The sequence below is a fragment of the Equus caballus genome, chromosome 19, assembly GCF_041296265.1.
Source record: "Equus caballus isolate H_3958 breed thoroughbred chromosome 19, TB-T2T, whole genome shotgun sequence".
NCBI classification, from domain to species: domain Eukaryota; kingdom Metazoa; phylum Chordata; class Mammalia; order Perissodactyla; family Equidae; genus Equus; species Equus caballus.
This window is the reverse complement of record NC_091702.1, coordinates 18,011,332-18,023,883: the sequence shown is the minus strand read 5'-3', so window position 1 is coordinate 18,023,883 and position 12,552 is coordinate 18,011,332. Positions and strand designations below refer to the sequence as shown.

General features: G+C 58.9%; 1 protein-coding gene across 1 annotated transcript; it reads left to right on the top strand.

Annotated features, from left to right (window-relative positions):
• The first annotated feature begins 2,974 nt into the window (after positions 1 to 2,974).
• LOC138918877 (ral guanine nucleotide dissociation stimulator-like) lies at positions 2,975 to 6,999 on the top strand. Its single transcript, XM_070242449.1, has 6 exons — positions 2,975 to 3,183; positions 3,590 to 3,700; positions 4,639 to 4,832; positions 5,479 to 5,538; positions 6,238 to 6,431; positions 6,696 to 6,999. The coding sequence occupies exons 1-6, from the start codon at positions 3,046 to 3,048 to the stop codon at positions 6,857 to 6,859; spliced, it is 861 nt and encodes a 286-aa protein (XP_070098550.1). The 5' UTR covers positions 2,975 to 3,045; the 3' UTR covers positions 6,860 to 6,999.
• Positions 7,000 to 12,552: the final 5,553 nt, after the last annotated feature.

Below are 12,552 nucleotides of genomic sequence, written 5' to 3'. Positions count from 1 at the left end.
ATCTCCTTCATTCTGGGCGCCTGGCTCCGATGGTACCCTGAGGATTTTATCCAGCCCCCAGATGTTCCCAGCCTGGAACTGCTCTTGGCCTACATCGGTCTCAATATGCCCGGCTCGGAGCTGGAGCACCGCGCCCGCGTTCTTCTTTCCCGGCTGGAGCAGCCTGAGCACACTGATGCCAAGACTGAGGGTGAGGAGGACTCGGGTGTGTGACGTGGGCGTGTGCAGAGGGGATGGCGCTGCGCCCCCTGGAGCAGAGTGTCCAGAGGCTGGGGTTCGGCTGGGAGCAAGGGGCGGGCTCAGATCACTCTTGCCAGGGACTCGAGTCTGGGAAGACTTTCGGGGGCGTGGTGCTTGGACTGAGACTGCTGGATTGGCGGCAGAGGGTCCCTTTCTTTGGAATGACTTGGGCGGGCAGTCATGTTGGTGGCGTTTTCTCTTCTTCCATCTCCAGCTGCAGCTCCACCGAAAGACGCGGAGGACCCTGAAGATCCGGCACCGTCTCTCCCTCTCGGGCCCAGCCCAGCTCAGAGCCGCACAGGCATCTTGCGAGCCACAGCCGGCTCAAGACCTTCAGCAAGCACTGGCAGCATCCCAGCCACTACCCTCAGCTCCTGAGCTGCAGCCCCAGAGAATCCTCGCCTTCCCCTAGCCATGGCGTGGGTTTTAAAGTTTTGTTGTTGGTTTTTCTTTACTTAACCTTTCCCTGTATTTTATCTCGTCAGTTCAATAAAGTTTAGTTCTTGGGTTCTTTTCAATTGTTCGCTGAAGTGGCGTGAAGCAGACTCACAACGTCACACCAACGTCATCCGCATCTAGTACCCGCCCATTTTTGTCCAAGAGAAACCCTGTCCCTGGGAAGCAGTCAGTCTCCCTTCCTCCCACCGCAAGTCCTTGGTAGCCACTGAGTTTCCTTCTGTCGGACTCCGTGCGTTTCCCTCCTCCGGAGTTTGCATGGAAGTGCCAGCCTTCCAGAGGTGGCCTCCTGTGCCTGGCTGGGTCTGGTCTGAGGTGAGTGACTCCGGATGTTTGAAATTGAGATAGCGGTTTTCATTAAGAAGAAAAATCCCCCGGAGATCAAAGATTCTGTCTCAAAGAGGATGCCCCGCTATTCCCTCTTTTCACTTCCTGGGGATGGGGACCCATTGGAGGTGTGACACCAGAGCTGGAAACAGCGAGGGAAATGTCGGGGCCAGGGAGACCCCTTTCAAATCTTTCGCTTTCCTGGATGGGCCCTGGTAACGTTTTCAAAATGTGCAAATTTCAAAAATATTCTCATCGCATATGAAACACTGGCGTTTATAAGAAGCGTATCGTGGAGTAAAATATATTCCCCAAAGTTTTAACGTTTGAGATAGATAATTAATGTTAATTTGGTAAAAGAATGACTTAAAGATGAGTCATAAGAAACGATGCCCTCGTTCTACCAAGAAACAACTGCCCAGAACAAGGGGTGGCCAGCTTTTCAGAGCTCTTCATTGAGCTCTGGTGCGGGGGCGTGTGTGTGTGTGTGTTTGTGTGTGAGGGCGGTGTGGGTGTGTGGGTGTGTGAGGGTGTGGTGCGGGAAGGAGCCTGGGGCTGTTCCTTCCTGGTACCTGATGCCCCACAGTGGGCTGTGAGTAGTCACACCTATCCCCTTGCGCGTTCTCAGGGACCACTGACCACATCCAAATCTCAGTAGTGACACGGCATCGCTTTGCCGTCCTCTGTGGAATCGCTCCAGTCAGTCCACACTCAAGAGGAGGGGATTACAGCAGGAGGTCTAGACCAGGAAGTCCTGATCCCAGGTGGCCAGTGACGGGAGAAGGAGAAGACCCCAGAACTTCAATGCCTTGCCCAGAATCCCAGATGAGGAAGAAGGCGGAGCCAGGGAGGAAGCCAGCTCTGCGTCCTCAAGGCTGGGGCTCTGGCTGCACACAGGCATTCCCAGGGGCCTCTGGAGAAGGCTGTGTTGGTGGAAGTGCATACAGATCTGGAGATGGCATGGGGGTGAGGGGGAGTATTCGGCAGTGTACACGGGCATTTGGTCAGTTCTTGTTTGAGGAGGAGCCCAGGTCCGGGGCACCCTGGATTGTAGCCCTGCCCACATCACACCCACGGTGGAGGCAGTGGCGGCCACTTTTCTGCTGAGCTCAGGCCTATGCAGTCCTGAATTGAATCTCTCACTGGAACATTGGGAAACTGAGGCCCCTAGAGGGGTAGGGAATGGCCCTCGACAGGGTGAGTCCAATGGGTAAGTGTGTGTTCTGACCTTCTAGGGCAAGACTGGGACCCCACGCGGAGGCTTGGCTTCTGAAATTAGGAACCCTGAGACCTTGAGAAGCTCTTGCCAATCCCTCCCTTTTGTGGGAGCTGTTTTCTTCTTGGCCTCCACAACCTGAGCACACAACACGCGGACGCACACAAACACACAAACACACGCGCATGCACACACACACAAACACACACACACACACACACACATTGACCTTGGATGCAAGGATGGACTCTAGGCTGGGATCCGAAGAGAAGCAGACACAGGGCAAGTGGCAAGAGGAAGAAACACGAGGTGGGAGGCATTGCCTGCAAGTGACACCCGCCTGCAGTTTGAGAGGTATCGTCCTCTAAGGTAGGACACACGCCAGAGGACATGTCTAGCAAGTCCACGCTCCGGTCCTCCCCAGTGTGCAGACAGGAGGCCGACAGGCCCTGAGAGACACAACGGCTTATGCAGGATCCAGAAGAGGTAAGGAAGAGGACTTGTTTCTGCGTCAGTCTCATAGCTGGGACCTCGGCCGCACCCAGACCCTCTAGGGAGCCTGTGAGACGGGTGTGTTGGTGTTCCTGGGTACGCCTACGACGTCGCATGGAGAAGGGGGGTGAGCAAGGCCATGGCCAGAGGACTGTTTGCATGGGTGGTATCTGAGGGGGGCACTCAGGTAAGGGCACTGCAGGAAATGAGGTCACTTCCTTGACAACAGACCCCAACAGACTTGGAACCCCCGCAACTAGGCAGCCACGTGCGCAAAGCCAGCTCACTTGGCTGGAGACTCTTGATAGAGAAACATGTTCTCCTGCTTTCTCCCGCCTGACCAGGGCTCTGGTTCCCAGAAAGCCCGCAGGGAGAACCTTTGGAGACGTTGTGGACGCTGGCTCAGCTCCCACGCCCCCCACCGCTGGACCTTTGGCAGGAGGTCCTCTCAGGTAACATGAGGAAGCCTAGAGGAGCCCAATCGAGGCCAGACCAGCTCCCCGAGCCCTCCCAGGGCAGCCCTCATCCCGTCCTCGTGAGTGTGGGGGCCAGAGGGACGTGTGGGCAGGATCTGCCCTTGGCCGCAGAAGGTTGGTGGGCTGGCAATAACCTGCTTTTCCCGTCACGTTCCCAAGCCAGGACAGGGCTGGCAGGACTGAAAGGGGACCCCTAAGCTGCCTCCTCATTCCAGGCCCTCAGGCTGCCGTGTGTTTCCCTCCTCGGTGGAGGTCTGTGTGGACCGTGGGGCGGGGCATGTGTGTCCAGAGTGGAGAGAGTCACAGAGGTGTGAGAGCCAGCAAAGACAGCCAGTCGGGTCTCTGAGGCTTGCCGCCTGGCTGCCGGGCACTGTCTTTCCAGAGCGTCACTCAGGAGACGGGCCAGCAGCTGAGCCACGACGCCCTCGACTCCACCACCCTGCAGGAAGGGAAGGTGCCCCACGCTGCCAAGCGAGGCCAGGGCCGGCTCAGGGTGAGTGCAGGTGCTGGGGAGACCCAAGCCCCAGGGCCCCAAGACAGCACTGAGGACCCCAGGTCTTCGAAGGCCCTGAGACAGCCCCGGGGCTCCTGCCTGGAGCCCTGCTCCCAAAGGAATCTGAATCCCCATCTCTTCCCCCGACCTTGCCCTGCGGGCCCAGCCCCCGTCTTGGCCAGAGGAGACGGCCCTGTCCACAGAGGTGTAGCAGAGCAGAGACATTTCTAGCCCATCAGCTCACGGGCGTTCAAGAGTCCTTTTGCGTTCTGTAGAGATTTTCCTGTTTGAACTCCCATCCTCACGTGTCCATGTGGCCTGGCAATCCTTCCCCACCTTCTCCCAGTCGGACGCAGCATCCTGATGGATAGGCATGCTTTTTGCCCAACAGGACATGGGGCTCACAGGGTTCTTTCTGGTCCTCTGCCTTTGCTGTCCAGAGGAACACGTCCACGTGGCCTCTCGAGGTCAGGGCGTCGGGCCTCAGCAGGCTGCCCAACTTTCCAGAAGGGAGACCCATTAGCCCAGTGACTCAGCCCTTCACTGAACCCGCACCTTCTGTTGCCATTTCCACAGCACCGCCCTGATCACCCTGCCTGTCCTCCCGTCCTCATCCCTCCCAGCCCACGAAAAGCCTCTGTGTTCTCCTGTCTCGAATGGGCAGTTGGTCAGCCACCCCAGGGTTGATGCTCTTCATCCAGGGAGGGGCTGTCACTCCTCTGCCAGCACAAAGACCTAGGAGACCAAGAGGTTTAATCCTTCTCCACCTCACATCCTACTTGGAATCCCGAGAATTCTTCCCTGCCCTGGGCAATGATGCCCACTTCCGGCCACAAGTCACCGCGGGCTTGGGCATTCGGTGCGACCTCCAGTCCCCGGCACTCCTGGGGCCCGCGGTGCGGCCTCTGATGGCAAGCGGCCCCTCTGTCTGACCCCAGGCTGAAAATCCATCCCCAGCGAAGAGCAAAGCGTCCCGCCTGGTGTGGACCGTCCAGGCTGGAAGGCGGCAGAAGCGAGTGGAGCACCTGGTGCCCGCCTTCCTGGAGGGCGACACCGCCTACGTCCACAGCTTCCTGTGCACGTATAGAGGTTTTGCCACCACACGACAGGTGCTGGAGCTTCTGTTTCAAAGGTGCGTGCCGTGCCCCTCCGCAGCACTGTGGGCATTCAGCCACCTACTAGCTGTGAGGCTGGGGATGTCACGGCACCTCCCCGAGCCTCGGTTTGCTCCTTGCAAGGCGGGCTGAAGAGAGGATCAGCCTCCAGGGGAGATTGTAGGGACTCAGGCAGGTGCTGCCTGCAAAGGCTTCTCGAGAAGCCTAACCCTCTGGGAGGGTCGACTGGAGCGGAGGGGCTGTGGTTGTGCTCATTGAGGATATTCCTCTTGCCTAAGGCGAAGCCTCCGCCTCGTCCCTCAGCGTGCCCGTGGCCTTCACTGAGTTGTTGTCTTCCCTTTGGAAAAGGAGATGGCAGAGCTCTTCTAGGTCTCTGACCTGGGTGAAGCCAGAGCAGCGATCCCTGGGCTGAGCCGAGGCCCCCGACCCACTCAAGCAGGAGTGAGGGGCCGGTTGGAGCTCCTTCCTTCATCACGCACACACAGAGGTCCCCACTAGGTGCAGAAAGTTTTCTAGGCACTGACCAGAATCCCGTGCGCAGAGCAGGCGACAGCCATGCCCTCCAGGGCTCCATTCTCCTTGGGAGTGAGACAGCGCCGCTAGGCTTCTCACGCAGGCCTGATCCACAGTCCAGTCCATGCGACGTCCTCCTGTGTCTTCTAGATACGGTTGTGTCCTTGCCTATGGCGATGAGGACGGCGGACCCCTAGACCAACTCAAAAAGTGAGTGGGCTTTGGAATCCCTAGGAGGGCGCCCAGCGTCCACACTTGGAGGGCAGTTGCCTGCAGCGTCCCGCTCACTCATCTGCTAGAAGCTCCCCAGCGGGTGCTCAGCTCCTGCTCAGGGGGCTCAGGGAGTGCTCCGGGGCCACATAAGCCCCTCCCTGGTCGAGATACGGGGCAGGGGAGCATGACCCTCATGGGACACCTGGTGAATCAGGCAGCACTTGGCCCAGGAGGGAAAGTTGGAGGCAAGAGGAGGGCCCTGGGAAGCATGGGCGGGAGACAATGTCCGTTGTTCCCTCACTGGTCAGATGTTCTGGGAGCACCTCCTGTGTGCCAGGGAGGGCAATGAAAAGAGGAGACTGCACCGCTCGCTGCCCTCACGCAGCTGACGTTCCAGTGGGCAGTGGGCGGAGAGATGCTCCAAGCAGTGTGTCAGGCTTCCCTGAGGCCTAGGAGAGGTGACGCCACCACGGCACAGGGCTCCCCCTTCCAAAGGCGTTTTCCTAGCCCCTCCTTGGTGCCCTGGCCTAGCTCTGCCAAGACTGCCAGATTGGAGGTGGCCGCCAAGTAGGACTGGCCCCTGGACAGCCAGGAGCGGGAGGCCCAGGAGCCCAGGCCCGCACAGGGATGCCCGGGAGGCCAGCGTGCAAGGAAAGGACCCTTCTCTGACTCTGCTGCCCACCTGTCCGTCCTCAGGGCCATCTCCTTCATTCTGGGCGCCTGGCTCCGATGGTACCCTGAGGATTTTATCCAGCCCCCAGATGTTCCCAGCCTGGAACTGCTCTTGGCCTACATCGGTCTCAATATGCCCGGCTCGGAGCTGGAGCACCGCGCCCGCGTTCTTCTTTCCCGGCTGGAGCAGCCTGAGCACACTGATGCCAAGACTGAGGGTGAGGAGGACTCGGGTGTGTGACGTGGGCGTGTGCAGAGGGGATGGCGCTGCGCCCCCCGGAGCAGAGTGTCCAGAGGCTGGGGTTCGGCTGGGAGCAAGGGGCGGGCTCAGATCACTCTTGCCAGGGACTGGAGTCTGGGAAGACTTTCGGGGGCGTGGTGCTTGGACTGAGACTGCTGGATTGGCGGCAGAGGGTCCCTTTCTTTGGAATGACTTGGGCGGGCAGTCATGTTGGTGGCGTTTTCTCTTCTTCCATCTCCAGCTGCAGCTCCACCGAAAGACGCGGAAGACCCTGAAGATCCGGCACCGTCTCTCCCTCTCGGGCCCAGCCCAGCTCAGAGCCGCACAGGCATCTTGCGAGCCACAGCCGGCTCAAGACCTTCAGCAAGCACTGGCAGCATCCCAGCCACTACCCTCAGCTCCTGAGCTGCAGCCCCAGAGAATCCTCGCCTTCCCCTAGCCATGGCGTGGGTTTTAAAGTTTTGTTTTTGGTTTTTCTTTACTTAACCTTTCCCTGTATTTTATCTCGTCAGTTCAATAAAGTTTAGTTCTTGGGTTCTTTTCAATTGTTCGCTGAAGTGGCGTGAAGCAGACTCACAACGTCACACCAACGTCATCCGCATCTAGTACCCGCCCATTTTTGTCCAAGAGAAACCCTGTCCCTGGGAAGCAGTCAGTCTCCCTTCCTCCCACCGCAAGTCCTTGGTAGCCACTGAGTTTCCTTCTGTCGGACTCCGTGCGTTTCCCTCCTCCGGAGTTTGCATGGAAGTGCCAGCCTTCCAGAGGTGGCCTCCTGTGCCTGGCTGGGTCTGGTCTGAGGTGAGTGACTCCGGATGTTTGAAATTGAGATAGCGGTTTTCATTAAGAAGAAAAATCCCCCGGAGATCAAAGATTCTGTCTCAAAGAGGATGCCCCGCTATTCCCTCTTTTCACTTCCTGGGGATGGGGACCCATTGGAGGTGTGACACCAGAGCTGGAAACAGCGAGGGAAATGTCGGGGCCAGGGAGACCCCTTTCAAATCTTTCGCTTTCCTGGATGGGCCCTGGTAACGTTTTCAAAATGTGCAAATTTCAAAAATATTCTCATCGCATATGAAACACTGGCGTTTATAAGAAGCGTATCGTGGAGTAAAATATATTCCCCAAAGTTTTAACGTTTGAGATAGATAATTAATGTTAATTTGGTAAAAGAATGACTTAAAGATGAGTCATAAGAAACGATGCCCTCGTTCTACCAAGAAACAACTGCCCAGAACAAGGGGTGGCCAGCTTTTCAGAGCTCTTCATTGAGCTCTGGTGCGGGGGCGTGTGTGTGTGTGTGTTTGTGTGTGAGGGCGGTGTGGGTGTGTGGGTGTGTGAGGGTGTGGTGCGGGAAGGAGCCTGGGGCTGTTCCTTCCTGGTACCTGATGCCCCACAGTGGGCTGTGAGTAGTCACACCTATCCCCTTGCGCGTTCTCAGGGACCACTGACCACATCCAAATCTCAGTAGTGACACGGCATCGCTTTGCCGTCCTCTGTGGAATCGCTCCAGTCAGTCCACACTCAAGAGGAGGGGATTACAGCAGGAGGTCTAGACCAGGAAGTCCTGATCCCAGGTGGCCAGTGACGGGAGAAGGAGAAGACCCCAGAACTTCAATGCCTTGCCCAGAATCCCAGATGAGGAAGAAGGCGGAGCCAGGGAGGAAGCCAGCTCTGCGTCCTCAAGGCTGGGGCTCTGGCTGCACACAGGCATTCCCAGGGGCCTCTGGAGAAGGCTGTGTTGGTGGAAGTGCATACAGATCTGGAGATGGCATGGGGGTGAGGGGGAGTATTCGGCAGTGTACACGGGCATTTGGTCAGTTCTTGTTTGAGGAGGAGCCCAGGTCCGGGGCACCCTGGATTGTAGCCCTGCCCACATCACACCCACGGTGGAGGCAGTGGCGGCCACTTTTCTGCTGAGCTCAGGCCTATGCAGTCCTGAATTGAATCTCTCACTGGAACATTGGGAAACTGAGGCCCCTAGAGGGGTAGGGAATGGCCCTCGACAGGGTGAGTCCAATGGGTAAGTGTGTGTTCTGACCTTCTAGGGCAAGACTGGGACCCCACGCGGAGGCTTGGCTTCTGAAATTAGGAACCCTGAGACCTTGAGAAGCTCTTGCCAATCCCTCCCTTTTGTGGGAGCTGTTTTCTTCTTGGCCTCCACAACCTGAGCACACAACACGCGGACGCACACAAACACACACACACACGCGCATGCACACACACACAAACACACACACACACACACACACATTGACCTTGGATGCAAGGATGGACTCTAGGCTGGGATCCGAAGAGAAGCAGACACAGGGCAAGTGGCAAGAGGAAGAAACACGAGGTGGGAGGCATTGCCTGCAAGTGACACCCGCCTGCAGTTTGAGAGGTATCGTCCTCTAAGGTAGGACACACGCCAGAGGACATGTCTAGCAAGTCCACGCTCCGGTCCTCCCCAGTGTGCAGACAGGAGGCCGACAGGCCCTGAGAGACACAACGGCTTATGCAGGATCCAGAAGAGGTAAGGAAGAGGACTTGTTTCTGCGTCAGTCTCAAAGCTGGGACCTCGGCCGCACCCAGACCCTCTAGGGAGCCTGTGAGACGGGTGTGTTGGTGTTCCTGGGTACGCCTACGACGTCGCATGGAGAAGGGGGGTGAGCAAGGCCATGGCCAGAGGACTGTTTGCATGGGTGGTATCTGAGGGGGGCACTCAGGTAAGGGCACTGCAGGAAATGAGGTCACTTCCTTGACAACAGACCCCAACAGACTTGGAACCCCCGCAACTAGGCAGCCACGTGCGCAAAGCCAGCTCACTTGGCTGGAGACTCTTGATAGAGAAACATGTTCTCCTGCTTTCTCCCGCCTGACCAGGGCTCTGGTTCCCAGAAAGCCCGCAGGGAGAACCTTTGGAGACGTTGTGGACGCTGGCTCAGCTCCCACGCCCCCCACCGCTGGACCTTTGGCAGGAGGTCCTCTCAGGTAACATGAGGAAGCCTAGAGCAGCCCAATCGAGGCCAGACCAGCTCCCCGAGCCCTCCCAGGGCAGCCCTCATCCCGTCCTCGTGAGTGTGGGGGCCAGAGGGACGTGTGGGCAGGATCTGCCCTTGGCCGCAGAAGGTTGGTGGGCTGGCAATAACCTGCTTTTCCCGTCACGTTCCCAAGGCAGGACAGGGCTGGCAGGACTGAAAGGGGACCCCTAAGCTGCCTCCTCATTCCAGGCCCTCAGGCTGCCGTGTGTTTCCCTCCTCGGTGGAGGTCTGTGTGGACCGTGGGGCGGGGCATGTGTGTCCAGAGTGGAGAGAGTCACAGAGGTGTGAGAGCCAGCAAAGACAGCCAGTCGGGTCTCTGAGGCTTGCCGCCTGGCTGCCGGGCACTGTCTTTCCAGAGCGTCACTCAGGAGACGGGCCAGCAGCTGAGCCACGACGCCCTCGACTCCACCACCCTGCAGGAAGGGAAGGTGCCCCACGCTGCCAAGCGAGGCCAGGGCCGGCTCAGGGTGAGTGCAGGTGCTGGGGAGACCCAAGCCCCAGGGCCCCAAGACAGCACTGAGGACCCCCAGGTCTTCGAAGGCCCTGAGACAGCCCCGGGGCTCCTGCCTGGAGCCCTGCTCCCAAAGGAATCTGAATCCCCATCTCTTCCCCCGACCTTGCCCTGCGGGCCCAGCCCCCGTCTTGGCCAGAGGAGACGGCCCTGTCCACAGAGGTGTAGCAGAGCAGAGACATTTCTAGCCCATCAGCTCACGGGCGTTCAAGAGTCCTTTTGCGTTCTGTAGAGATTTTCCTGTTTGAACTCCCATCCTCACGTGTCCATGTGGCCTGGCAATCCTTCCCCACCTTCTCCCAGTCGGACGCAGCATCCTGATGGATAGGCATGCTTTTTGCCCAACAGGACATGGGGCTCACAGGGTTCTTTCTGGTCCTCTGCCTTTGCTGTCCAGAGGAACACGTCCACGTGGCCTCTCGAGGTCAGGGCGTCGGGCCTCAGCAGGCTGCCCAACTTTCCAGAAGGGAGACCCATTAGCCCAGTGACTCAGCCCTTCACTGAACCCGCACCTTCTGTTGCCATTTCCACAGCACCGCCCTGATCACCCTGCCTGTCCTCCCGTCCTCATCCCTCCCAGCCCACGAAAAGCCTCTGTGTTCTCCTGTCTCGAATGGGCAGTTGGTCAGCCACCCCAGGGTTGATGCTCTTCATCCAGGGAGGGGCTGTCACTCCTCTGCCAGCACAAAGACCTAGGAGACCAAGAGGTTTAATCCTTCTCCACCTCACATCCTACTTGGAATCCCGAGAATTCTTCCCTGCCCTGGGCAATGATGCCCACTTCCGGCCACAAGTCACCGCGGGCTTGGGCATTCGGTGCGACCTCCAGTCCCCGGCACTCCTGGGGCCCGCGGTGCGGCCTCTGATGGCAAGCGGCCCCTCTGTCTGACCCCAGGCTGGAAATCCATCCCCAGCGAAGAGCAAAGCGTCCCGCCTGGTGTGGACCGTCCAGGCTGGAAGGCGGCAGAAGCGAGTGGAGCACCTGGTGCCCGCCTTCCTGGAGGGCGACACCGCCTACGTCCACAGCTTCCTGTGCACGTATAGAGGTTTTGCCACCACACGACAGGTGCTGGAGCTTCTGTTTCAAAGGTGCGTGCCGTGCCCCTCCGCAGCACTGTGGGCATTCAGCCACCTACTAGCTGTGAGGCTGGGGATGTCACGGCACCTCCCCGAGCCTCGGTTTGCTCCTTGCAAGGCGGGCTGAAGAGAGGATCAGCCTCCAGGGGAGATTGTAGGGACTCAGGCAGGTGCTGCCTGCAAAGGCTTCTCGAGAAGCCTAACCCTCTGGGAGGGTCGACTGGAGCGGAGGGGCTGTGGTTGTGCTCATTGAGGATATTCCTCTTGCCTAAGGCGAAGCCTCCGCCTCGTCCCTCAGCGTGCCCGTGGCCTTCACTGAGTTGTTGTCTTCCCTTTGGAAAAGGAGATGGCAGAGCTCTTCTAGGTCTCTGACCTGGGTGAAGCCAGAGCAGCGATCCCTGGGCTGAGCCGAGGCCCCCGACCCACTCAAGCAGGAGTGAGGGGCCGGTTGGAGCTCCTTCCTTCATCACGCACACACAGAGGTCCCCACTAGGTGCAGAAAGTTTTCTAGGCACTGACCAGAATCCCGTGCGCAGAGCAGGCGACAGCCATGCCCTCCAGGGCTCCATTCTCCTTGGGAGTGAGACAGCGCCGCTAGGCTTCTCACGCAGGCCTGATCCACAGTCCAGTCCATGCGACGTCCTCCTGTGTCTTCTAGATACGGTTGTGTCCTTGCCTATGGCGATGAGGACGGCGGACCCCTAGACCAACTCAAAAAGTGAGTGGGCTTTGGAATCCCCAGGAGGGCGCCCAGCGTCCACACTTGGAGGGCAGTTGCCTGCAGCGTCCCGCTCACTCATCTGCTAGAAGCTCCCCAGCGGGTGCTCAGCTCCTGCTCAGGGGGCTCAGGGAGTGCTCCGGGGCCACATAAGCCCCTCCCTGGTCGAGATACGGGGCAGGGGAGCATGACCCTCATGGGACACCTGGTGAATCAGGCAGCACTTGGCCCAGGAGGGAAAGTTGGAGGCAAGAGGAGGGCCCTGGGAAGCATGGGCGGGAGACAATGTCCGTTGTTCCCTCACTGGTCAGATGTTCTGGGAGCACCTCCTGTGTGCCAGGGAGGGCAATGAAAAGAGGAGACTGCACCGCTCGCTGCCCTCACGCAGCTGACGTTCCAGTGGGCAGTGGGCGGAGAGATGCTCCAAGCAGTGTGTCAGGCTTCCCTGAGGCCTAGGAGAGGTGACGCCACCACGGCACAGGGCTCCCCCTTCCAAAGGCGTTTTCCTAGCCCCTCCTTGGTGCCCTGGCCTAGCTCTGCCAAGACTGCCAGATTGGAGGTGGCCGCCAAGTAGGACTGGCCCCTGGACAGCCAGGAGCGGGAGGCCCAGGAGCCCAGGCCCGCACAGGGATGCCCGGGAGGCCAGCGTGCAAGGAAAGGACCCTTCTCTGACTCTGCTGCCCACCTGTCCGTCCTCAGGGCCATCTCCTTCATTCTGGGCGCCTGGCTCCGATGGTACCCTGAGGATTTTATCCAGCCCCCAGATGTTCCC